The 24056-nt window shown below is 33.7% G+C and overlaps 3 protein-coding genes across 3 annotated transcripts; 1 reads left to right on the top strand and 2 right to left on the bottom strand.

The window, feature by feature from the left end:
• Positions 1 to 10151: 10151 nt before the first annotated feature.
• On the bottom strand, positions 10152 to 10757 carry LOC111984242 (uncharacterized). Its single transcript, XM_024015870.1, has one exon. The coding sequence runs from the start codon at positions 10755 to 10757 to the stop codon at positions 10152 to 10154; it is 606 nt and encodes a 201-aa protein (XP_023871638.1).
• A 6141-nt stretch (positions 10758 to 16898) lies between these two features.
• LOC136063816 (tetrahydroberberine oxidase-like) lies at positions 16899 to 17564 on the top strand. The gene has a single exon (XM_065764743.1). It carries the CDS (start codon positions 16899 to 16901, stop codon positions 17562 to 17564), a length of 666 nt encoding a protein of 221 aa, XP_065620815.1.
• A 270-nt stretch (positions 17565 to 17834) lies between these two features.
• On the bottom strand, positions 17835 to 18697 carry LOC111984243 (monolignol oxidoreductase AtBBE-like 13). Its single transcript, XM_065764742.1, has 2 exons — positions 18265 to 18697; positions 17835 to 18166 (listed from the first exon to the last, which is right to left on the bottom strand). The coding sequence occupies exons 1-2, from the start codon at positions 18695 to 18697 to the stop codon at positions 17835 to 17837; spliced, it is 765 nt and encodes a 254-aa protein (XP_065620814.1).
• Between the last annotated feature and the right edge of the window lie 5359 nt (positions 18698 to 24056).

Raw genomic sequence — 24056 nt, 5'->3', positions numbered from 1 at the left:
CTTATCATTTCTGAATTTTTTTGAGAGATGTTGTAATTCACAGATTCGATCTCATCATAGTTTCACAAGCCAAAAGTAATTTTTGACTGCCCCACCACAAGTAATAATTAAAAATAATAATTATGATTTTGGTTCTTGGAGTTCAACAGGTTTTAACCAATTCCCCTAATAATTTTATAAAATTACCATCTGTTATAGTTAGATGTGACAGTAAGTTGACAAAATAATTGTGTCCAACATGAAATATTTCCACATTTAATTTGTCAAAGCCATCTTATAAGAGGAGTCATGCTAAATGTTAAAGTGATCTTCTTGATTAAGAACTTGAATTTGTTTGGTACTATTTTCTTTTGGTAGTGTCCCAATAGATTGACGGCAGATATTATATAATTTCAACTTGTTAGATTATTATATATATATTTGATTGCAACATTTTATACTTTTAAGGACCAAGTTGAAACTTATATTTTTCAGAGACAAAAATAAGAGTTTACCCTAACAATGCAACTTCCTTGAAATATAGTATGATGTTCATAATAAGGTGGAAAACCTTTTCCTTTCTAAATAAAATCAAATTATTGGAATCTTTTCTATATATATATATATATACTTACAAAATTTTCTGTGGCATCTCCTTCACCTTGGGTCGGCTAAAATTTAATTTATAATTGAATAAGTCCCGAATAAGGTAGTCAATTAACATCAAAAAAAAAAAAAAAAAAAAGAAAAGAAAAGAAAGGTAGTCAATTCAATAATTGTTCAATTTTAGTTCCCTTGACAGTTAAACATAATGAGCGCTATGGCTATGATTCAGAAAATAATATAAATTAAGGGCGTTGGTTTTTTTTTTTTTGATGGGAAATACTTGACTTTATTAAAACAAAAGGACAAGTTACATTCTGTCATGCATACAGGCATATTCTATCAGACTAGGACATTTCTCTAGCCATGCAACATAATCCTCAACATTTTTAGCGTGTTGAGCAAGTAAGTGAGTATGGACATTTCTCCGTCGTTTAGTGTGAGTAAACATCTGCCGCCTAAAGTGCGAGACTTAATCCAAAAGTACCTGTAGCAGTGGAGCTAAATAGTTATATAACTATTTTAATTTTATCAAAATACAAAAATCACCCATACAGTAGTAGAGCTAAATGTATATTTTTTAGTTTCATTGCTACTGTAGCTCAAAGGTAATTATTTTATTTTATTTTATTTGTGTTCATACTATGGTTGTATATTTGGCTGTAATGTTTATAATAAATATATTATTTTAGAGATTAAATTCTATAAGGACGTGGTGTAAAACTCATGTTTTACCCCTCCAATCCCAACATGCCACATCATTTTATCACATATTTAAGAATAAACAGAATTACACTCAATCAATTTTAATACCCATATATAAATCCAACCAAATTGGGAATCTATCGAGATGTTATTAGGAGTGGTAGGATGTATTGAATTTTAATAAATTTTAAGTAAAATGCTGATGTGGCAATCACTTATTGGATGGTGTAAAACATAGGTTTTACACCCCATCCTTATAGAATTTACTCTCATTATTTTATTGTAGTAGATATCTTATTTTATTGTAATGTTTATATTATTTTATTGTGTTGAAAGCTAAAATAGATCTACTACTACAACATACATATAAATAAAATAGATAAAATAATTTTTTATGGTGCCAAATAACTAATTTTTTAGCTCTAATGACTACTAAAAAAGGTGGCGACCCTAGTCCTTGCAAGGCGTTGCAAACTAGCAAAGAGTCACTTTCAAACTCTGCATCTCTGATTCCAACGTAAGGGCGTTGGTTTAGACTTTAGGTCACTAACACCAACATTTTCAAACATCAAGTAGTTTAAATAATACGTAGTTAATTAGTAGACTATTCTCACCCCAAAAAAAAAAAAAAAAAAAGTAGTTAATTATACAAACTCGGCCAAGAGATTTGTAACTATAATTAAATTAGTTGACATTTTTTTAATATTTTGAAAACATCTAAAGTTTAAATCTTTCTCCCCAACTATCGAATTAAAAAAAAAAAAAATACAAATGAGATGCATAAAACCAAGTGGTTTCATCAAAGTATTGTATATTTTGGAATTATCATAATTTCACATCTCATTATTCTGTTGTATATTGTTATTTAATTTTAAATTTTATTATATTTAAACTCTCCACTAAATTACAGTAATTTTTTTTTAAAACTGTGATTGTGCCAAGTGGCTTTATCAAATTAAAAAAATATTTTGAATCATTTTTTTTTAGATAGAGACAATAACTTATTTGTTCTTATCACTTTTTTAGATAAAATAAAAATAAATTTTTTAAAAAAATATGCAACGTGCACTATATATAATATAACAATAATCTTTTAACAAAACATGCAACATGCATTTAAATTTCAGTTGATAGAGACAAAAACTTATTTGTTCTTATCAATTTCTTTAGAAAAAGTAATATTTTAACAAAACATGCAATATGTATCTAAATTTCAGTTGATAGAGACAATAACTTATTTGTTCTTATCAGTTTCTTTAGATAAAACAATAGTAAGTGTTTTAACAAAACATACAACATTTATCTAAGTTTCAAAAAAATTTAAATCCTACTCCAACTAAAAATTTATTATAAAAATTTCAAAACTTATATATATTCATTAATGTTCTTTCCATAGAATCCCTCTTGCACCCCACATTTTAGTTTTTAGTTTTTTTTTTTTTTTTTCCAAATTGCAACTTACGCATATGTATTTGTATATCATAGTTTTGATTAAATAAATTCATCTTACTTATTGTTATTTGTTTCTAAATTTGCACGTATAGATACTATGTCAAAGAAAGTTTACTATAAAGAAGTAAAACAAGGGACACCCATTTAAGTTCCTGGTTTCTCTTAGATAAGTTTTTTTTTATTTTTTATTTATTTTAATTCTCAACTTTTGTATATTTTTTTGTGGTTTAGGTTTTGGTTATTCTCTGTTTTTAGTTTGTAAGTGTTTTGAGCAACACAAATATTTGTAAAGAAGTTATGGACAATCCACAATGGGAAAGTTGGACAGTTAATTGAAGGGCAAGATAAAGATACTATTTAAATCTAATTGAAAAGAAATCTCGTCCCGAGGCACAAAGCATGAAACTGAGACTATTATAAAGGGAATGTTTGGATTGAACTTATTGTTGCTGAAACTGAAAACTGAAAACTGAAAACACTGTAGCAAAATAATTTTTAAATGTGAAAAATAATAAAGAAAATGCACAAAGTCAAATCTTAGGTACACTTTTTGTACTACTACCTGAAATTAGCTTCATCATATATGCTCTGCATGTGTGATGAGACTCTTTTTTTATTTTGAGTTTAATATAATTTTATAATTTGAATTTATTTATTGTTAGTGAGGTTACATAGAAAGAATTTTTAAGAAATTAAAATTTAGGATTTGAAATAGAGTAAATTGCTAGGTTACTGTATACTAGTTTTTACGAAGAAAAAAAATATGGAGTAAATTGCTAGGTTTAGTGTATACTAGTTTTTACGAAAAAAAAATGTATTAAATGTGCGTAAGATATAATTAAATAGAGAGTTTGTTAATTTTTAGGAAAAAAGTTTCTCTAGTACTTTTTTTTTTAATTTTGTTGAATTACAATTTTAACCCTATTTTTTTAAAAAGAATAAGGATTATCTAATTTGATTAGATGTATTTTTGACATTTTTTGAAACCATAACTAATTTTCTAAATCCTCTTAATATATAGAAATAAATCAATAATAACTTCACAATAAATTATAAATTATTGTGAAATTTATTATGTTTGTAGCATTGCTTTTCTAAAATTAAAAATAAATAAATAAAAATTGCAAAGCTACAATGTTTTTTTATATTTACTTTATACAAGATAGAAATTTTATTATAACATAATCTAATTGTATATATATGCGAAGCTCCCTCTTAAAGACTTGAACTTTGGCCCTTACCCTCACACCTCACAACACTTATATTTATGAAGTGACCACCGCACCAAGGGAGCGCGGTGCAAAACTACAATGTATTTAAATAACCTAAAAATAGAAAGAAAAAGTCAATATCCAAATGTCTACATCATTCAGTTATAAGTATTAACTAGTTTGGTGGGAGATTATCGATAAGTTTTTAATTAAGTAATTAAAGCAGAAGAAGAAGTCTAGCCTAATCTAATTATATATGTGTGCGAAACTCCCTCCTGAAAACTTGAACCATGTCTTTTACCCCCCACACTTCACAGTACTTATACTTATAGAGTGACCACCGCATTAAGGGTACGCGGTGCAAAACTACAATGTATTAATAACCTAACAATAGACAAAAAAATTCAATATCCTAAATGTCTACATCATTCAGTTATAAGTATTAAGTAGTATTTGGTGGAAGATTATCGATAAGTTTTAATTAAGTAATTAAAGCAGAAGAAGAATTCTAGCCTAATCTAATTGTATATGTGTGCGAAATTTCCTCCTAGAAACTTGAGCCATGTCTCTTACCCCCCACACCTCACAGCACTTATACTTATAGAGTGACTACCGCACCAATGGTGCGCGGTGCAAAGCTACAATGTATTAAATAACCTAAAAATAGACCGAAAAAGTCAATATCCCAAATGTCTACATCATTCAGCTATAAGTATTAAGTAGTATTTGGTGAGAGATTGTCTATAAGTTTTTAATTAAGTAATTAAAGCAGAAGAAGAATTTTACCTTTTCTTCCTTGTTTTTTTTTTTTTTTTTTTTAAGAATCCAAACCCAAAGGCCAAGTTTTATTTCATAATAACTCAAAAGGATTACAAAGAGTCTTGAGTTACTAGGGGGCTATATCATCAGGGGAGGAATCAATTCAAAAACCTGTAGCTCACTGCCAGAAATAGATTTCTTGGCAAGAAAATGAGCAACCAAATTGCCTATGCATTTTACATGACAAAAATCCAAACATTTTCTTCATTGCTGTTACTAATGAATTTGTTTATGATAAAGATATTCGTCAATAGCCAGCCTGCTAAGGTCTGAAGTGGCTGGCGCCATTTTCTCTTACTAAGATGGTGGGAATTCAATGCTCATTTATTATAAATTGAGTGTGCTATTATTGAATACAAGGTGTAGTTACCTATTTTTTATATTCATTGCATTGGTCAACTTAAAATTACAATAGCACCGAATTATATAGCACGCTGCTTTGGATCTAGCAAAAAAAAAATCCTACAATTATATTCATGTCGAGTAAGTGTACGTTGAGTTATTCAAGCTTGACAAATGAGAAATTATGAAGTGGACTTATGAATTATGGTTGGAGCATGAAGACTGCTAACTGAATCATGGACTTTTGCTTCTTAATCAATTAATCCTACAACTTATTCAGCATTACAAAATGGAATATACTAGTACTAAAAAATTCAATCAGGCTCAAAAAAGTAAGTGGAAATTAAGGTCTTTGATGATGCTGTTATATTCATGTTATTAATTTCTTTCCTAGATTTTTCTTCTTTTTTTTTTTTTTTTTTTTTTGAGAAACATAAAATCCACAAGCTTTCGTAGTTTTTTCAATTATATGTCACTTGAAGTTGCTATTCATCTCCATTATTCATCTACAGTATTTTGGGCGATAATAGAGTAGAGAAAAAAAAGAAAACTATTGATAAAACTTTGTGTTTCACGTACCTAAGTATTCTATTTTGATTTTTCAGCAATCTTTTTTTTTTTTTTTTTTTTTGGGGGGGGGGGGGGGTGGGGGGTGGGGGAATACTCTATCAATTAATCATTGTCTCACTATAAACAACGATTTCTTTTTTTACCCGCTCTGTTTAATGGTTTCCATATTGATTTATGAAATGATTTTCAGGTGAAATGCAGAAAATGAATAATGGAGATGAACAAAAGCTTTATAGTGAAACAATTTCATAAATTTAGGACTTAAATTAACAAAATTTAAATTTTATGACCTAATCTGAAACATGGTATTAACATTGGTCTTTTTTATGAAATTTACCTGGTTTATTCTTAAACATTGTCCATTTTTAGATAATATTAATTGAAAATTATGTTCCCTGAATTTTTTTTATTTTTTTAATTTAGGAAATAAAATGAAACTTTAAAAATTAATATTGGTAATTTTTTTGTTATCCATTTTTTTAAAAAAATACATCATAACATGCTTTACAAATCCTTTTGTTGCTTTTATAGAACATATGGAAAATAATAATAATAAAAAAGTGCACTTTTCTTGCTATTAAATGTGTTTATGTACACTTTTCTTGCTGTTTAAAAATGGACTTATTATGAAAACCAAAAGGAAATGGCCAAAAGGCTTGTATCTCAATTTGGTGGCACATCTTGATATTTTCAACGGAGACATTCATAGTTTAATCTCTCATTCCCCAACGATCAATATTTATATATATACTAATGAAAATCTCATGGTTACACGGCTCTAGTCATAAATTTTCTTTATATATATATATATATGGAGAAATAATAACTAAATGACTTATTATTACATAATTTTAGAACTCATTTCCAAGTAAATGAATTATTATTATTATTATTATTATATAAAATGCATAATTTTGTACATTTGTCCTTGTATATAACATCTCCAATTAAAATGATCAATAAAAATTTTTCTAATTTTTTTATATAAAATCCTTATTTATTAATGAAAAGGGTGATTTGAACTCAGTCATTTAAATCTTTACTAATACTTGCATATAAAAAGTTATCCAAAAAAAAAAAAAAAGGATTCCAAACTTAAGATTAAAAAATCAATTGTATTTGTACACTTAAAAGAAATTTCATTATTAAGTCTTATTTTAGTATTTAAATCATTGGTTTTAGTGTTGATTTTATTCAAATGGTTAACACCCTAACTTATACAACTTGAGTAATGTCTCCAATTGTATTGTGCTTTAGCCTTTAAGAACACATATATCAGTAGAGCCCAAAATAATAGTCACCCCCACATTAATTAGGTATTCCTACCTAATGTCAACTACATTAAATGATGAATAACTGGCTTAAACAATAGAGATACCTCAAAAGTCTCTCTTCATGATCAAATGATGGCAGAAGAAGTGTCTAAAAGGACAAGCATCTTCTGTCATCCAGCCAAAAAATGCACAAGTGGAAAGGAGGAGGGAGGGGGAGATAAAAGGAGGAGTTAGCCCATAAAGGAGGGGATCTAGAAAAAGAGAGAGTAGAAAAAAAAAAAAAAAAAAAAAAAACACTTTGGTGCAGTTTGGCCTCAACGTCTGCGTCTGGAGGCTGCGTTTTCCTCCTCTTTTTTTTTTTTTTTTTTTTTGGCCGCTTTGTTTGACTTTGGAGGCAAAAAATCGGTGCATGAACAGTGCGTACACTGTTCACGCACTGTTTATGCACTATTCATGTAATAAAAAATATTAAAAATGGGTCCCACGTTACTATTTACACATTTAAAAATTATTTTGCTACAGTGTTTTCAGTTTTCAGTTTTCAGTTTCAGCAACAATAAGTTCAATCCAAACATTCCCTTTATAATAGTCTCAGTTTCATGCTTTGTGCCTCGGGACGAGATTTCTTTTCAATTAGATTTAAATANCCCTCGTCCAGAAGCGGAGCCAACCGGAATACGCCACGTGTCTGAACATTTAACACTGGCTGCATCGCGTATGAGTTATTTTCTCTCTCCTGGCCAAAAGTAAAAGGTAGCAACAAAAGATATAACTCCATCTACCCGTCAAATTAAACTGACGGGAACATGGAGTAGGGGAAGACTGATGAGTGTAAATTATAGAGGCAAGGCGCTCTAGGATTAACTCGTCAGTTTAAAGCCTGCAGCTTATGCTGACGGGCTAAGTTATAAAGAGAGCTGAAGACCCTAGAGGCTAATGACCCTTCATGGCTGAAGGGTATAAAATAGGCTGATGGGCCTGAAGCTGACGGTTCTAACAAAACCATGACTTGGCCACCACCCATGAGTATATGAGGGAATAACTTGTATCCCACACTGAATGTTAGTCTCCTACAAGGAAAGGGTTCCACGATCTACGGACTCCTATATGGAAAAGACTTCTACTCCAAGGAAGAGAGGTCAACCCTAGACTACTATAAAAGCCCCAAGACCCTCACAAATTAAGGTACGCATAATTTGTTGTACATATGTCATTTCGAGTGTGCAAATATCGTATGGCTCACTAGTAATATTTTCAGCATCATCAATCATCAACAAGACCAAAAAAATCTCCATTAGCATTGACATTGCAGGATACTAAAGAAATTGCTGCGGTAGCATCAAGTTCAACCTCCACAGCAGTAATTCTCCTTTCTAAACACGGCCCCAGCCTCTCCCATATATATATATATATATTATTACACTATTGGATGACTGAGTCATGATGATATTTGTGCAATTACTGTCCTAAAGATACACATGAATAAATTTTACTAGCTAGCTGCTGTGGAGAAAATCACGAGGCCAGCTTTACCAGCCCACTGATATCAAAGCAATTATACCAAGTACTAGTGAAGGAGAAGTTTCAACAACTCCTTTTTGTTTGAATTTTGTACGTTTTATGCGCTTTAGTCATTTGATTCTTCTTTAATTGGGACCAGTTGGCGAGCCATTATGTTGGTCCAGCATATATAAATGCAGTGGTGGGTATGCATTTATCAATATATGCTGTATCTTCACATGCATTTTCTGGTCTAACCCAGTACCAAACTACCAATTGCAATGAATTTGAAATTGACCTTGCAATAAAGCTCTACATCTTTCGTTCCCTCAAACAAAAGCAAAATGTCTTTGGTCTCATATCTACTTATATATGAAGCAAAAAAGATCTCTGGTCTCATCTCATGTTTCCCTCAGATTTTAGTGCCTAGCCTTTCATGGTAGCACTTTATTTCTTACCTTGTCTTGAAGGCTTTGGTTTTTTTTTTTTTTAAGAGATTAAATTCTATAAGGATGGGGTATAAAACCTATATTTTACACCATCCAATAAGTGATTGCCACATCAGCATTTTACTTAAAATTTATTAAAATTCAATACATCCTACCACACCTAATAACATCTCGATAGATTCCCAATTTGGTTGGATTTATATATGGGTATTAGAATTGATTGAGTGTAATTGTGTTTATTTTTAAATATGTGATAAGATGATGTGGCATATTGGGATTGGAGGGGTAAAACATGGGTTTTACACCACGTCCTTATAGAATTTAATCTCTTTTTTTAATCCCCCACGAATAAACAAAAAGAATCAGATGGGCCCTTTCCATCTTCTTACACCAATAACAAAATCCAGACCAGTTATGAGAAGATGGAGGCCCATGGATATTACTATTAATGGCCCATTTGGCTTAGATTCTGAGGAAGAAATGAGCTTGGCCCAGTATATATAGAAAATGCCAACAAAACAACTGGTTTAACAAAAATTAATAAATTTGCAACTACTCCCCAAATAATTCCTAACTTCAACTGGAACTCCTTTCGCTGCATTTACAAAGTTTTCTGCATCTTTGCCATTTTTTTTTTTTTTTTTTTACAATGAGCGCGGGTGGTGAGATTCACATCCAAGTTATCTTTATAGAAAAAATCAGACGATACTACTAAATCACAGTGTTGTTTAATTTGCCAACTACATAGTTACTTGTAAAAAATATATAATAATGTATGCTTTAAAGTACATATTAACCATACCTTTTTTAAAACTTCTTATAAAAATTTGAAAACACTGTAAAAAAAAAAAAATTAATCATTTTTTTCATTTTCTTATAAAAAATTTTTTTAAAATGGTTTATTATTATATGCGCTAAGCGCATACGTCAATAAAACATTTAATTAAAACTACCCAACCATGTTCTAAGACTTTCGTTCCCTCCAATGAATATATCAAATTTTAATAAATTAATTGTTTGTTCATAGGGTAATAATCCTTGCCCCATCTTTCTCACAAAGAAAATAAAGCACACATTTTGCATTTCCCATGTCAATTCCCATGTACTACTTTTTTTTTATGGAATAATTTACTTGGATAGGAATTTTAATTATCTTTTCTGTTTTGGGTCATGCATTAAAAGAAACGCAAATTTTTTTTTTTTTTTTTGATGGGAAATACTTGACTTTATTAATGCAAAAGGACAAGTTACATTTTGTCATGCATACAGGCATGCTCTATCAGGCTAGCACATTCCTCTAGCCATGCAACATAGTCCTCAACGTTTCTAGCGTGTTGAGCGAGTAAGTGAGCAGGGACGTTTCCCTGCCTTTTAGTATGAGTGAACTTCCACCACCTAAAGTGCGAGACTTGTTCCATTATTCCAGCGAGCACAGTGACTACTGAAGCAGGTGGCGATCCTAGTCCTTGTAAGGCGTTGCAAACAAGCAAAGAGTCACTTTCAAACTCAGCATCTCTGATACCAACGTCCTTAGCAAACGCGATCCCAGCTTCCAAGGCTTTTGCTTCAGCTTCTACAGCACCCAACGGCCACTTCCACTTCTTGCTTAAGGCAGCAACCACTTCCCCGGCGCCGTCCTTGATTAATACTCCGGCTCCTGCTTGCTTTCTGTCCGAGAAAACCGCACCATCAATGTTTACTTTATAATATCCTTGACGGGGTGGTTGCCGAGTGACCAAAGGCACGGGTTCAGCTTGGTGCTCTGTTTTTGCTTCATTTGCAGACCGAAACTCTTCCACCAGATGTAAGGCATTCTTGAGAACCGTTCTACCTGCCTTTCCTTTTCCTCCCATCCACAGCTCATTTCTATTTTTCCATATACCCTAGCATACCGTAATAAATTGTTCCATTTGCCCAGGCCGAAGATGGTCACACCTTTGTAAGTTCGCAACCACGTCCAAGAAGTCCTAATGCATCGAGATTTCAAACGGCAATGCAAACTTGCTATTGTTCCACACTTCTTTGGCATGGTCACAGCTCCACAGTAAATGGCAGACCGTTTCCTCATTTTGTCCGCAAAGCTCACATGTTCCATTTGATGTAATTTTCCTCTTCGCTAAGTTGGATTTCGTGGCTAAAATACCACGACTTGCCTTCCATGCGAAGTGTTTTATTTTCTGTGGTATCTTCAAGAGCCATATGGACTTCCAAATTTTCCTCCTGGCTATCTCGTCTGAGCAATCAGCTACAGTAACGCGTGCCTTCTCTTCTAGCGCTAGTGCGTACGCACTTTTGACAGTAAACTTCCCATTCCTATTTTCAGCCCAAATCAGTCTATCTTGAGTGTTGCTTGAAATCAGAGGGATACCCAGAATAGCATCTCTGTCTTCGGGTAAAAACCAATTATTCAGCTTGTCAATATTCCATTCACCTGTTACTCTGTTTATGAACTCACAAACCAGAGTATTAGTGGAGTTTGGCTTTTCCTTTGAAATCACCTTGTACGTGCATGGTCTGGGGATCCATTTATCGTGCCAGACTCTAATCTTGTTACCATTCCCTACTTGCCATCGCATACCTTTTTGAACTATGCTTTGTGCTGCCATTAAGCTCCTCCAGGCATATGATGGACTCCGGCCCAAAGTCGCCTCAGTAAAGCTATAGTGCGGGAAGTATTTCGCTTTGTAAACTCGACTAAACAAGGAGTTGGAATTGGTTAGCAGTCGCCAACCCTGTTTAGCCAGGAGCGCCAAATTGAAGCTTCTTAAGTCTCAAAAGCCAAGACCTCCCTTGTCTTTAGGCATACACATCGTATCCCAGTTTAACCATGCGATTTTCTTCTCATTCCCTGTCTGTCCCCACCAGAATTGTCTGATCACACTAGTCAGCTCTTCACAGAGATTCTTGGGCAGCAAAAAACAACTCATGGTGTATGAAGGCACAGCTTGAGCTACAAACTTAATCAAAATTTCCTTCCCAGCAGGCGTTAGTAATTTTTCCTTCCATCCTGACACTTTGTTAGCCACTCTCTGTTTAAGCTGCGCAAAGGTATTGTTCTTAGACCTTCCCACTAGTGACGGCAGACCTAGATAGGCTTCATGAGGTTTAATAACTTGTGCACCGAACATAGTCTTCACCCCCTCTTTTATTCCATTGTCAGTGTTTGGGCTAAAATACAAAGAAGTTTTGTGACAGTTTAACTGTTGGCCAGAGGATGTTTCATAAATCTTGAGAATTCTTTGAATTTCTGTGGCTTCACTTACTGTTGCTCTTCCAAATATCAAGCTGTCATTGGCGAAAAATAAATGGGATATTCTAGGTCCATTAGCTGAAGCAACCACCCCTTTAATGGCAATTCTTTGAGCTGCATCGTTTAGCAAGGCAGACAAGCCATCGGCACACAGGAGGAAGAGATAGGGCGACAATGGGTCACCTTGTCTCAACCCTCGGGTTGGTTGGATACAGCCATATGGTTGCCCATTGATCCTTACTGCTTATTTCACCGAAGAAACACATCTCATCACGGTGCTAACCCATTTCTCATGGAAGCCAAGCTTCTTCATAATCTGTCTCAAACATTCCCACTCAACCCGATCGTACGCCTTACTCATGTCCAATTTTATGGCCATCTCGCCACATTTACCCTTCTTCTTTTTGCTAATATGGCTCATCATCTTATGTGCCGCCAAGACATTGTCGGTGATGAGACGCTCCGCCACAAAAGCGCTTTGGTTCTCACTTATGATTTCCTGCAACACCAATTTCATCCTGTTTGCCACAACTTTTGAAGCAATTTTGTAAGCCACATTACATAAAGAAATTGGTCTATAATCACTCACTTTTTTCAGGTTCTTGGTTTTTGAAATAAGCACAATGTGGGTATCATGGAATTTAGGTGGGGACTCATCATGGTTTAGAAAATTAAGAACAGTGTTTAAAAAAATGGATTTAACAATAGGCCAAAAATGATGATAGAATAAAGGTGGCATACCGTCCGGTCCAGGGGCCGTTAAGGGGTGCATTTGCTTTAGTGCCTTCTCCACCTCCATAGCACGAAAGTCTTGTGTGAGAGTAGTGTTCATTCTTTCAGTGACCTTGGATTGGACTGCATCAATCATTTCTTGCTCCACCTTCGGCCTTGAAGTAGAGAATAGCTCCTCAAAATAGCTCACAAAAGTCTGCCCAATCTGATCTACATCCTCTAGCCATATGTTATTTGCATCCATAATTTTGCTAATAGTATTCCGTTGATACCTGTTCGAGGCCGTAGTGTGGAAAAAAGTGGTGTTTTTATCCCCTGCCCTCAAACAATTATTTCTACTTCTTTGGTGCCACATTTTCTCCTCAATGCCAAGCCATCTATTTAGCTCCACTTTTGTTGCATGAATTGCCTCCAAATCTGTATCATTTGCCTTCATAGTTTCAAGCATTTGCATCTTTCTTTGTAAATCAGCAACTTGCTTTCCCACATGGCCAAAAGTGTGTATATTCCACGACCTCAAAGACATTTGACACTCCTCTAGACAAGCTTCTAATGGCCATTATGAGTGGCTAGTCTGCCCCCTTTCGCATGCCTCCTCCACCACATTTTTACATCTCTCATCTTCCAGCCACATAGATTCAAAGCGGAACAATTTTGATAGTCTTCGTTTCTGCCTTGGAAGGCTAGTTTCCTTGAGCACTAGAATGCTATGGTCAGATACTGATTTGGATAAATGGTGCAACTTCACTAATGGAAAAGCATCTACCCAATCCGTAGATACCAAAGCTCTATCTAGTCTTTCCCGCACCCATCCTCGACTTCCTAATCGTCTACACCACGTGTAATCCGAACCCACATATCCCAAATCTCTCAATCTGCATCTATTGATCGCCTCACGAAAACATCTCATCTGCCTTTCCGATCTGACCCCGCCGCCAACCTTTTCCTTGGCATGCATTATTTCATTGAAATCTCCCATGCATACCCAAGGTAAGTTACTCCGACGACTAAGACTCTCCAACAGTGTCCATGACTCCCCTCTTTTCCTTGTCTCCGTATGGCCATAAAACCCGGTAAATCGCCATTGTTTCATCCCCTGTCCTTCGGACACTATTGCGTCAATATGCCCCGGGGAGTATGACAAGATATCTACCTGCAATGGTTTCTTCCACAATAGGGCCAAGCCTCCTGCCCGTCTTATACTCGAAACCACCAATCCTTGCTGCTGTTCTATTTTCCGCTTAATTCCATCCATTTCCGTAACATCAAACTTAGTCTCCATTAGAAAGACTAAGGTGGGATCTTTCTCCAACACTACCTTTTGGAGTGCATTAACTGTGAGGGGGTTCCCAAGCCCCCTACAGTTCCAACTGATGGCACTCATTGTGTCTTGTGCTAATAGTTTGCCGAGCTTCTGTATTTCATGATCCACTTTAACCTGCTTCCCATTGTCTTCCTTGTTTTCTAATTCAGCCAGTGGTGTTCTTGCTCTTCTTTTTATACCCATATCCATCATCTCATACTCCATGGTTGAAGCTACGTTGGTTGTATCTCTCTGGTGTTGTGTTTCCTCCCTTTCTGACTTTTTATCCTCTCTAGGTCCCACTTTGTTTTCTTTATTTTTCCTTTCGTTACCACCTCTGGTCTTCTTAATACCCTGAGTCTTTTGCTGCTTTGTAGAGGACGGCCCCAAGCTAAAAGCTATCCCAAATTGAACCAAGCCCAACTCATTATTTTGTTCTTGCATGGGCTTAATGAAAGTGTCCTGAGGCCCATCTTTGAAGGATTGTACGTGTGCTATACCCTGTGGCCCACTTGCATGGTAACTTTCTTTCATCCCCAATGTGGTCATATCCAACTCTTGCGCATTAAGCTCCCTTCCACCACATGCTTCCAGACTTGTTACTGAGATCATGGTAGATACATTGCCATTAATAGCGTCATCAATTTCCTAAATCTGTTGATCAAAATTCAAATTATGCGTAAAACCCGGATTTTTGATATAGACATGCGCTGATTTATCGGGCACCCTTTCCACGTCAGTCCTTGAGTCCGCCATCCTCTCTGTTTCATCGTGATGCTTGCTGTAGCCACTCACAAGTGCCGGCGCTGAAACAGCCCCTCCATCCAAATTCCGTTCAATATCTCCTCTACCACCTTCCCCGGTACTATTCCCACCATTTTTGCCGATCATAACTAGCTGTGGCTTCTGGTTTTTGTCTGGCGACGCACGTAACCATGGCCCAAATTGTTTCTCTTCAGGCCTTAGTGTGTCTTTGCTTCGTATCCACAACAAACAGTCCCATTCATCATGATTGATCTTTCCGCATAAATAACAAAATATTGGGAGCCTTTCGTATTTGAAATCCACCCATTTTAATCCGTATTCACCTAGTCACACCTTACGGCCTCGGCATAGCGGCATGGAGACATCCAGACTAACCCTTATGCGCAAATAACTCCCCAAACAAAATCCTTTCTCGTTGGCGTCCACCTTCTCCACCTCCCCCAAGGTTGCACCAATACTCCTTCCCACTTCCTTAGTCTGACACATTGTGGGCAGTCCGTGTATTTGGATCCAAAATGGTGATCTATCGAACTTGATATCCTTTACCGCCTCACCATGCACCAGCTTATGAAGGAGCAATAAATATTTGTTGAAAGACCACGGACTGAGCAATAGTACTCTCTCCATATCGTCCTTCGATTGGAAAAGGAACATTACCTTATTCTCACCCAAGTCGCTGGCCTCAAAACCGTGTTCCGCTCTCCAAACCGATCTCAAAACTCTAAACACGGACTCCATGTTGATTTTGCGTTTAGTACAGAACTTCCCAATGAGGACAGGTCCATCCTCTATCAATGGAGCATGGATTGCGACTTCCACATCTTCTTTCACCGATAGCTTTAACCTAGAACATCTATCTGTAATCTCCTCCATGTTACCTTTTGAGAAAGATTGTTTCTACTGTTTGCACAGAGAGAAATTTTGCCTTACGGCAACCCTTATGCTAATACTAGCCCCCCTTTTCACCCCTAGGGTTTCTAGAGAAAACCTAGAGAGAAAACAAGAAATATCTGTAGAATGTTCTGGAACTTAAATATGAAGAAAAGATAAAACGCAAAATTTTTGTTGAACACAATATTCTCAGTATAATATAATATTATAATACTAGAGGCGGTTTCGATATATATATATATATATATTCTTGGATCATATTTATGATTCTAAGCCAAGACCATCAGAATTGTTGGTTACAAAGTAGTCTTATATAAACTTAGGAAAACCAATATACTACTCAAATAATCCAAAATAATAATCCAATTAAAATTACCAAATCAAAATCTCAAACCAATAACAAAATAAATAATTATAACACACAATATACCAAGATTTACGTGAAAAAATTGAGTCAAAACAACCAAAAAATTGAGTACACAAATATACGATAATATAACTTCTGTAGTGATTAATATAAACTTCTCTAGTAACGTTATAATTGTTTCAAGCCAATCCTAATCAGAATTGTTGGTTACAAAGTAGTCTTATATAAACTTAGGAAAACCAATATACTACTCAAATAATCCAAAATAATAATCCAATTAAAATTACCAAATCAAAATCTCAAACCAATAACAAAATAAATAATTATAACACACAATATACCAAGATTTACGTGAAAAAATTGAGTCAAAACAACCAAAAAATTGAGTACACAAATATACGATAATATAACTTCTGTAGTGATTAATATAAACTTCTCTAGTAACGTTATAATTGTTTCAAGCCAATCCTAGTAGTGTTCTTAATTAATTAATATCATTAATTAATGATGTTAATGTATAGGAGTTTTCAGTTTCAATTGCTTGCACTCCAGTTACATAAGCTATGAAAACAGTGGTCAATTATTTTAAAGTCATTTAACAAAACCTATAAGATGTTTGAAACAAATCATGTTATAAATTAACAATCGATCCCCCGATCAAAAAAGCAATGAGACAGTAAGGAAAAATGGAACTCCATGTTTTGTTTGCACTGTTTTCCCTCTTGTTCTCAGTGTCATCAGCAAATCTTGCAAGCCTACTCAATTCAAATGGACTTGCATTTTTCAATTGCTTTGCCAACCATTCTCCGGCTTCCACCACTATAAGCTCAGTGGTTTATGCCCCTTTTATTTCTTCATATGACTCTATCTTTCAAAACACTATACAAAACCTTAGGTTCAATTCCTCCATGACACAAAAACCTCAATACATCATTGTACCTCAACGCCCTGCTCATGTCCAAGCTGCGATTATTTGCAGCAAAAACCATAGCTTGCAAGTTAGAATTCGGAGTGGGGGTCATGACTATGAGGGTCTCTCTTACAAATCAAAAACCCCATTTGTGCTCATTGATCTTGTCAAGCTTCGGAAAGTTAAAGTCAGTTTAAGAAAAGCAACCGCATGGGTTCAAGCTGGTGCTACACTTGGCGAGCTCTATTATCAAATTGCCAAAGAAACCTCGACGCTTGGTTTCCCGGCTGGTACGTGCCCAACAATAGGTGTTGGTGGCCATATTAGTGGTGGTGGACAAGGTTCATTGATGAGAAAGTATGGTCTTGCAGCTGATAATGTTGTGGATGCCATTTTGGTCAAGGCTGATGGCCAGATTGTTAATAGAGCAACTATGGATTAATCTTTATTCAATTGGTTATATAATCATATATATATATTAATATGTATGTGTGTTGATGCATAAATAAAATCCAGTTTCCATTTCTTACAGGCAAGTAACAAGATCCACGAGTTTGCTCATATACAATCCACTTTTGTTTCATATCTCGTTGCAAACATTATTACCTTATATCAACTCAAAATAAACTCTAGTCCTAAAATTCAGCTAGGATCAGGAGGAGCCACGATGCTCTGCTCATTCTTGAAGTAGTTTTCTGGTCGACCTTGCCTTTTACACTGCCAATCGTTTGAAGTTATTTTTGAAGTACTTTTCACCCCAAACCTTGGCTTCTGCAAAGGTTCCAATGGTATTTATGCCTATATCCAAATCCCTGTAGTTGAGATATGAGCTCTTGGGAATTTGGAAACAAAAGGAGTCATGAAGTGTACAGCTTGTTAATCCAGCCCAAATGCTTGGCCCTGCCACATTACCCTTTTCTTGCCATTTGCTATAGTACTGTATGCTGTACAAAATTCCTTTTCTATGAGGGAATGGAGTTTCAGATGGCGAAATCCTACTCATCCTTCCACCATAAGGTGTCCAAATCATGATGCCCGCTTCACCTACTTCCATTACATTCCATATAGCTTCTAAATCAATTTCAGAGATGGGTTTTGTCACATAATCTGATTTAGCTTTGAAGAAGCCTTTGTTACATTACGGTTCCCGTCCAGCAAAACCTCTATAGGCTCATCTGATTTACCGTCATTCATGTATAGAACAGATTCTATCCAACTCATTTCCCTGCAGTTTTCATACTCTAGACCCAGCTCCGGAAAACTTTCATCCATTAATGGCATTAGTTGATCAACGGTTCCAAGAAACAAGGAATTAAAATTGGCTCGGATTGTTCTTATCCCATCATCATTTTTGTCAACAGTTAGGATTATTCTTATATATAGCTCTTCTGGAAGCTTATTTGCAATATTTTGCCATTTATAAATCAATTTGGTTGCACCCTCTTCTAGAGTCTTTACCACGTTGAAGGCAGTCACTCTAGTAGGAACAGGTACCAACTTGACCTTCCATTCAAGAATGACTCCAAAACTTGCACCTCCACCTCCTCTAATAGCCCAAAAAAGATCCTCATCCATAGTTGCTCTATTAACAATCTGNTTATATCAATATGTATATAAATTCGGTATATATATATATATATATATATTAATATGTATGGTTGTTGAATGCATAAAATAAAATCCAGTTTCCATTTCTTACAGGCAAGTAACAAGATCCACGAGTTTGCTCATATACAATCCACTTTTGTTTCATATCTCGTTGCAAACATTATTACCTTATATCAACTCAAAATAAACTCTAGTCCTAAAATTCAGCTAGGATCAGGAGTGAGCCACGATGCTCTGCTCATTCTTGAAGTAGTTTTCTGGTCGACCTTGCCTTTTACAATCTGCCAATCGTTTGAAGTTATTTTTGAAGTACTTTCACCCCAAACCTTGGCTTCTGCAAAGGTCCAATGGTATTTATGCCTATATCCAAATCCCTGTAGTTGAGATATGAGCTCTTGGGAATTTGGAAACAAAAGGAGTCATGAAGTGAGTACAGCTTGTTAATCCAGCCCAAATGCTTGGCCACTGCCAAATTACCCTTTTCTTGCCATTTGCTATAGTACTGTATGCTGTACAAAATTCCTTTTCTATGAGGGAATGGAGTTTCAGATGGCGAAATCCTACTCATCCTTCCACCATAAGGTGTCCAAATCATGATGCCCGCTTCACCTACTTCCATTACATTCCATATGCTTCTAAATCAATTTCAGAGATGGGTTTTGTCACATAATCTGATTTAGCTTTGAAGAAGCCTTTGGTTACATTACGGTTCCCGTCCAGCAAAACCTCTATAGGCTCATCTGATTTACCGTCATTCATGTATAGAACAGATTCTATCCAACTCATTTCCCTGCAGTTTTCATACTCTAGACCCAGCTCCGGAAAACTTTCATCCATTAATGGCATTAGTTGATCAACGGTTCCAAGAAACAAGGAATTAAAATTGGCTCGGATTGTTCTTATCCCATCATCATTTTTGTCAACAGTTAGGATTATTCTTATATATAGCTCTTATATATATATATATATAATTTAATAAATATATTTAAATTACATAATTATAATATTATTTTATATAAATGGGAAAAAAAAAATTGTTATTGTCATGGGCTTCGTTAAAAAAATAATATACCATAATCTTCTTCTTTTCTTTCTTTTTCTTTTTTAGAGAAAAGAATATACCATAATTGGTTGACTAATTTGAACATATCCAAGAATATTATAATATAAAAAAATATACACCCCAATTCCATGGAACACATATAATATATTACATTAAAATTAAATTATTACATAAGTTTAGAATTGCAACATTTTTTTTCTTTCCAAATATAGTATAATGTGTTTATTATTGAAACTTGACTTTTAAGATAATCTTTTGATTATTTATTATTTTTATTGCTTTTTTAGGGCTTATATTTCTAATTTCTAGTGCATATTTTGTTTATAACTTTTAGCCCAAAGTTGAAGAGTTTTTCCCAAATAAAATAAAATTTCATACTTTTTAACCCAAAAATTAAGAAAAAATAATATTTTTAGGGATCAAAACTTAAAAAAGCAACCTACGAAAAGAATCAATTTATCATTTAAGGACCAATTAGACCGAAGTAGACCAAAATGTAATAAAGTGAACTGAAATGCTACGTTAATATGATTCAAAAAGAGCATAGCTACAATAGATGCTACTATTTAACATCTAGATATTATATAGATTTGTAAGACTTATATGTAGCCAAATTTGTACTAACTAAAGTATTACTAAAAGATAATTAGGAATTTTGTTTAATATGTTGTTGATGTGAAACTAACCAATCATGTCAATTTCTAAATTTTTTTGGTTAGTAAACAATATTATTTAAATGTTCTTTTTACAATTTCAAATCTAAATGAAAACATTCATGAGATTCGTTATTTAAAATATCTTATTGCTTGATTAATACTCCCTCCGTCTCAATTTTTTTTTGTCCTCTATTCCATTTTGAGATGTCCCAAAATATTGTCTTGTTTCTAAAAATAAAAGTCATTAATTTACTAATGTTCCTATTATACCCCTATTAATTTATTAATTCAATTTTTTAATAAATTTTTTTAAGGGTAGTTTTGAAAACTTATACATTTTTAAAAGGTAGACAAGACAATAAATAATGTTCCCCTAAAAAGTTTGACTTTTCAAACAGGACAAAAAAATTGGGACGGAGGGAGTATATATATATATATATATAATGCTTAAATGACTTCATGTACTAATAGATTTGGACAAAATAATTAAATTAACTTGCTTAATAATTTACTAATAAATTTTGCAATTGAAGTTGACTAAACTGGACCAAAATGGGCCAAAATTCTATGTTAATATAGCTTAACAAGAGTGTGGCAACAATAAATGTTACACTTTAACTTTTAAATATTATATAAACTAGTTGTAGACTCACGCGATACGTGAGAATAAATCATTATTTTGTAATATAATATAATGTATAATTTTTTCTCTAAACTTTTTTGAAGATAATTTGTTCTCCCAAAAAATTAAACAATTTCTATTCGATCCAATTAGGTCTACTTCGGTCTTAATCTGTTCAATTAGGTCTACTTTGGTCTAATTCATTCCACTCAGTCCAATTCGTTCCATTCGATCAATTTTGGTCCCCCTTTAATCCATTTTAAGTCTAATTGGACCCTAAATTGATTCTTTTTATAGGTTTTCTTTTCAAGTTTAGCTCAAAATTCATTTTTTTTCCTTAATTTTTGGGTTGAAAATTATGAAATTTTATTATATTTGGGCTAAACTCTTTAGTTTGAGTAAAGAAATACAAAGAAAATACTAAAATAGACATTAGAAATTAGAAATATAAGCCCTAAAAATGGAATAAAATTGATAAATATTCAAAAGTCTTACTCGGTCCACATTGGTTCTATTCAATCCAATTTGTCCTATTAGGTCCATTCGGTCCTATTTAGTTCATGTCCACTAAAGTTCTATTTAGTCCATTCGGTATAATTTAATTCACTTTAGTCAAATTCGATCCATTCAATCCACATTGGTCCTATTCTATCCACTTCGATCCATTTTATCAACCTTGGTCCTATTCTGTCCATTATGTCTACTTTGATTCTATTTGGTCCTATTTCGGTTCACATTGGTCCTACTTGGTCCATTTTGTCCACTTTGATCCACTTCGGTCCTATTCAGGCCATTCAGTCCACTTTAGTTCTATTCGGTCCATTTTGTCCACTTCAATTCTATTCGGTCCATTCTATCCACTTTGGTCCTTTTATGTCCACATTCGGTCCAGTTTGTCCACATCGATCCTATTCGGTCCCGTCTGTCTACTTCAGTCCAATGTGGTCTTGTTCGGTCCATTCAATCCACCTTGTTCCTATTTGGTCCATTCAGTCCTATTCTATTCATTTGGTCTACTTTGTTCTATTTGGTCCATGCAGATCACTTTGGTTCATTTTGGTCCACTTCAATTTATTTTTGTGCACTTACATTATGGGAAAATACATGTTTGGGTTGAAAGAACCTAATCTAAATCCATATATATATATATATATATATATACAAACTTGTAATATCTAAAATCTTAAGTATAGTATTTATTATTACTACGCTTTTGTTAAACCACATTAATGTAACATTTCAGTCCACTTCGATACGGCTAAATTTAAGTGAAATTCTTTATAAACATAAAGGCTATGAATATACAAATGTAATCTTTATGGCAATTATTCATTTTTTTTAGCGTCGTTACTTTTAAATAAATTGCATGAGGTTAATTATACATTTAAGCAAAATAAATAAATATATACATATATGTATGTTTATAGAATTTTTATTTAAATAAATTATTCATTCTCTTAAAATAGATTATCATGATAATCAAAACTCATATCAAACTTATACTAAATATTTATAATTTATTCTCTCAATTTTATTGGGGAGAGAGAGAGAGAGTACTTGTGATGGGGAACTAAAAAATTCAACACCAAAATATATGAACCCAAAATAGAGTTTAAAAATCACAATGATTCATCAAAATAAAATAGAGTTGCAAGAAAGAATAAAAATTAAGAGAAAGAGAATAACACTTTATAAAGAGAGAATGTGAGAGAGAATAATAAGAAATTTATAGAAAATAATATGAGAAGAAAAAAAGTAAAAATAAAAAATATAGTAATAAACACCAAATTATCCAGGTCATGTTATGTAATAAAATAACATTAAATTCTTATATATTATCTTTATAACGCAATATGATAACATCTTTGAAATCAAAGAGAATAAAAAAGATAACAACTTAAAAACAAAACTCAATCACATCAACCCAAAGTAGAGTTCCAAATAATACAAAAATTCATCAACTTAAGGTAAAGATGCAAGAAAAATATTTAAAAAAATCACCAAAAATGAAAAAAAAAAAAAATTGAAAGAGAGATAAATAACCTTTTGTGTGTGGAAAATGAGAGAGAGGAAGAGAGAAAGAAATAAATAACATTTTGTGTGTGAAAAAACTATGAATAGAATGGAAAAGATAATTGTAAATTTATAATAAGAGAAGAGGAATAAGAAAAACAAAAAACAAAGGAAGATAAAGGTATAAAGGAAAAATGATATTAAGGTAAATAGTAGTGGGAAGATGAAAAGGTAAAAGAAAGGATGATGTGGATGATATGGCTCAACAAGAACGTAACAATAATAAATGCTACACTTCAGCTGGCATATATATATATATATATATATATATATATATATATAAATTTGTTTTGAGTGCAATAATAATGGGTTTAGACCTACATACACAAAGAACTTCAAGGATAAAATTTGACACTTGTAAATAATCAGAAGGCATAAATAAACGTTGTTCGGTCTTAGACCTATGTACACAGGTAACTTCAAGGAGAAAATTTCACTATATGAAAATAAGATTACAAAAGTTGTATAAAAAGACTTAAAAATCCAAACACCAACTACATCCAAATAAATAATTCCTCATAGAAACACTCTCGTCACAACTAGCATACTACAAGAATTCTTAATTTCTTAACTAAATCAAAAGATCAAAATTGTGTGGTGCAGCTTCAACTTTCAATAATTGAAAACAACAAAAAATGTCGAATATATCCACATGCCTTTCAGTTTCATATCATGAAAAGGCCAGAAAGGTCGGGTAACACCAAAAAACTACAGCCTGGTTGGAGCGGGATTTTTAAGAGCCATGATTGTATGTTGATGAAGCCGAAAATGTGCCTCGTCAGTATGTTCCTCGTCAGAAGGATGGACGACTTTCGGACCTGTAGTCAATACAAGAAAGAAGCAAAGAAAGTACCTTCGCCGGCGTGAGGCCAGCTGGGAGTACTCCGCTGCTTAAGTCAGATTACATAATCC

The sequence above is a fragment of the Quercus suber genome, unplaced genomic scaffold (genome assembly GCF_002906115.3).
Source record: "Quercus suber isolate HL8 unplaced genomic scaffold, Cork oak 2.0 scaffold_581, whole genome shotgun sequence".
NCBI lineage: Eukaryota > Viridiplantae > Streptophyta > Magnoliopsida > Fagales > Fagaceae > Quercus > Quercus suber.
This window is presented reverse-complemented; position numbering and strand designations above follow the sequence as displayed.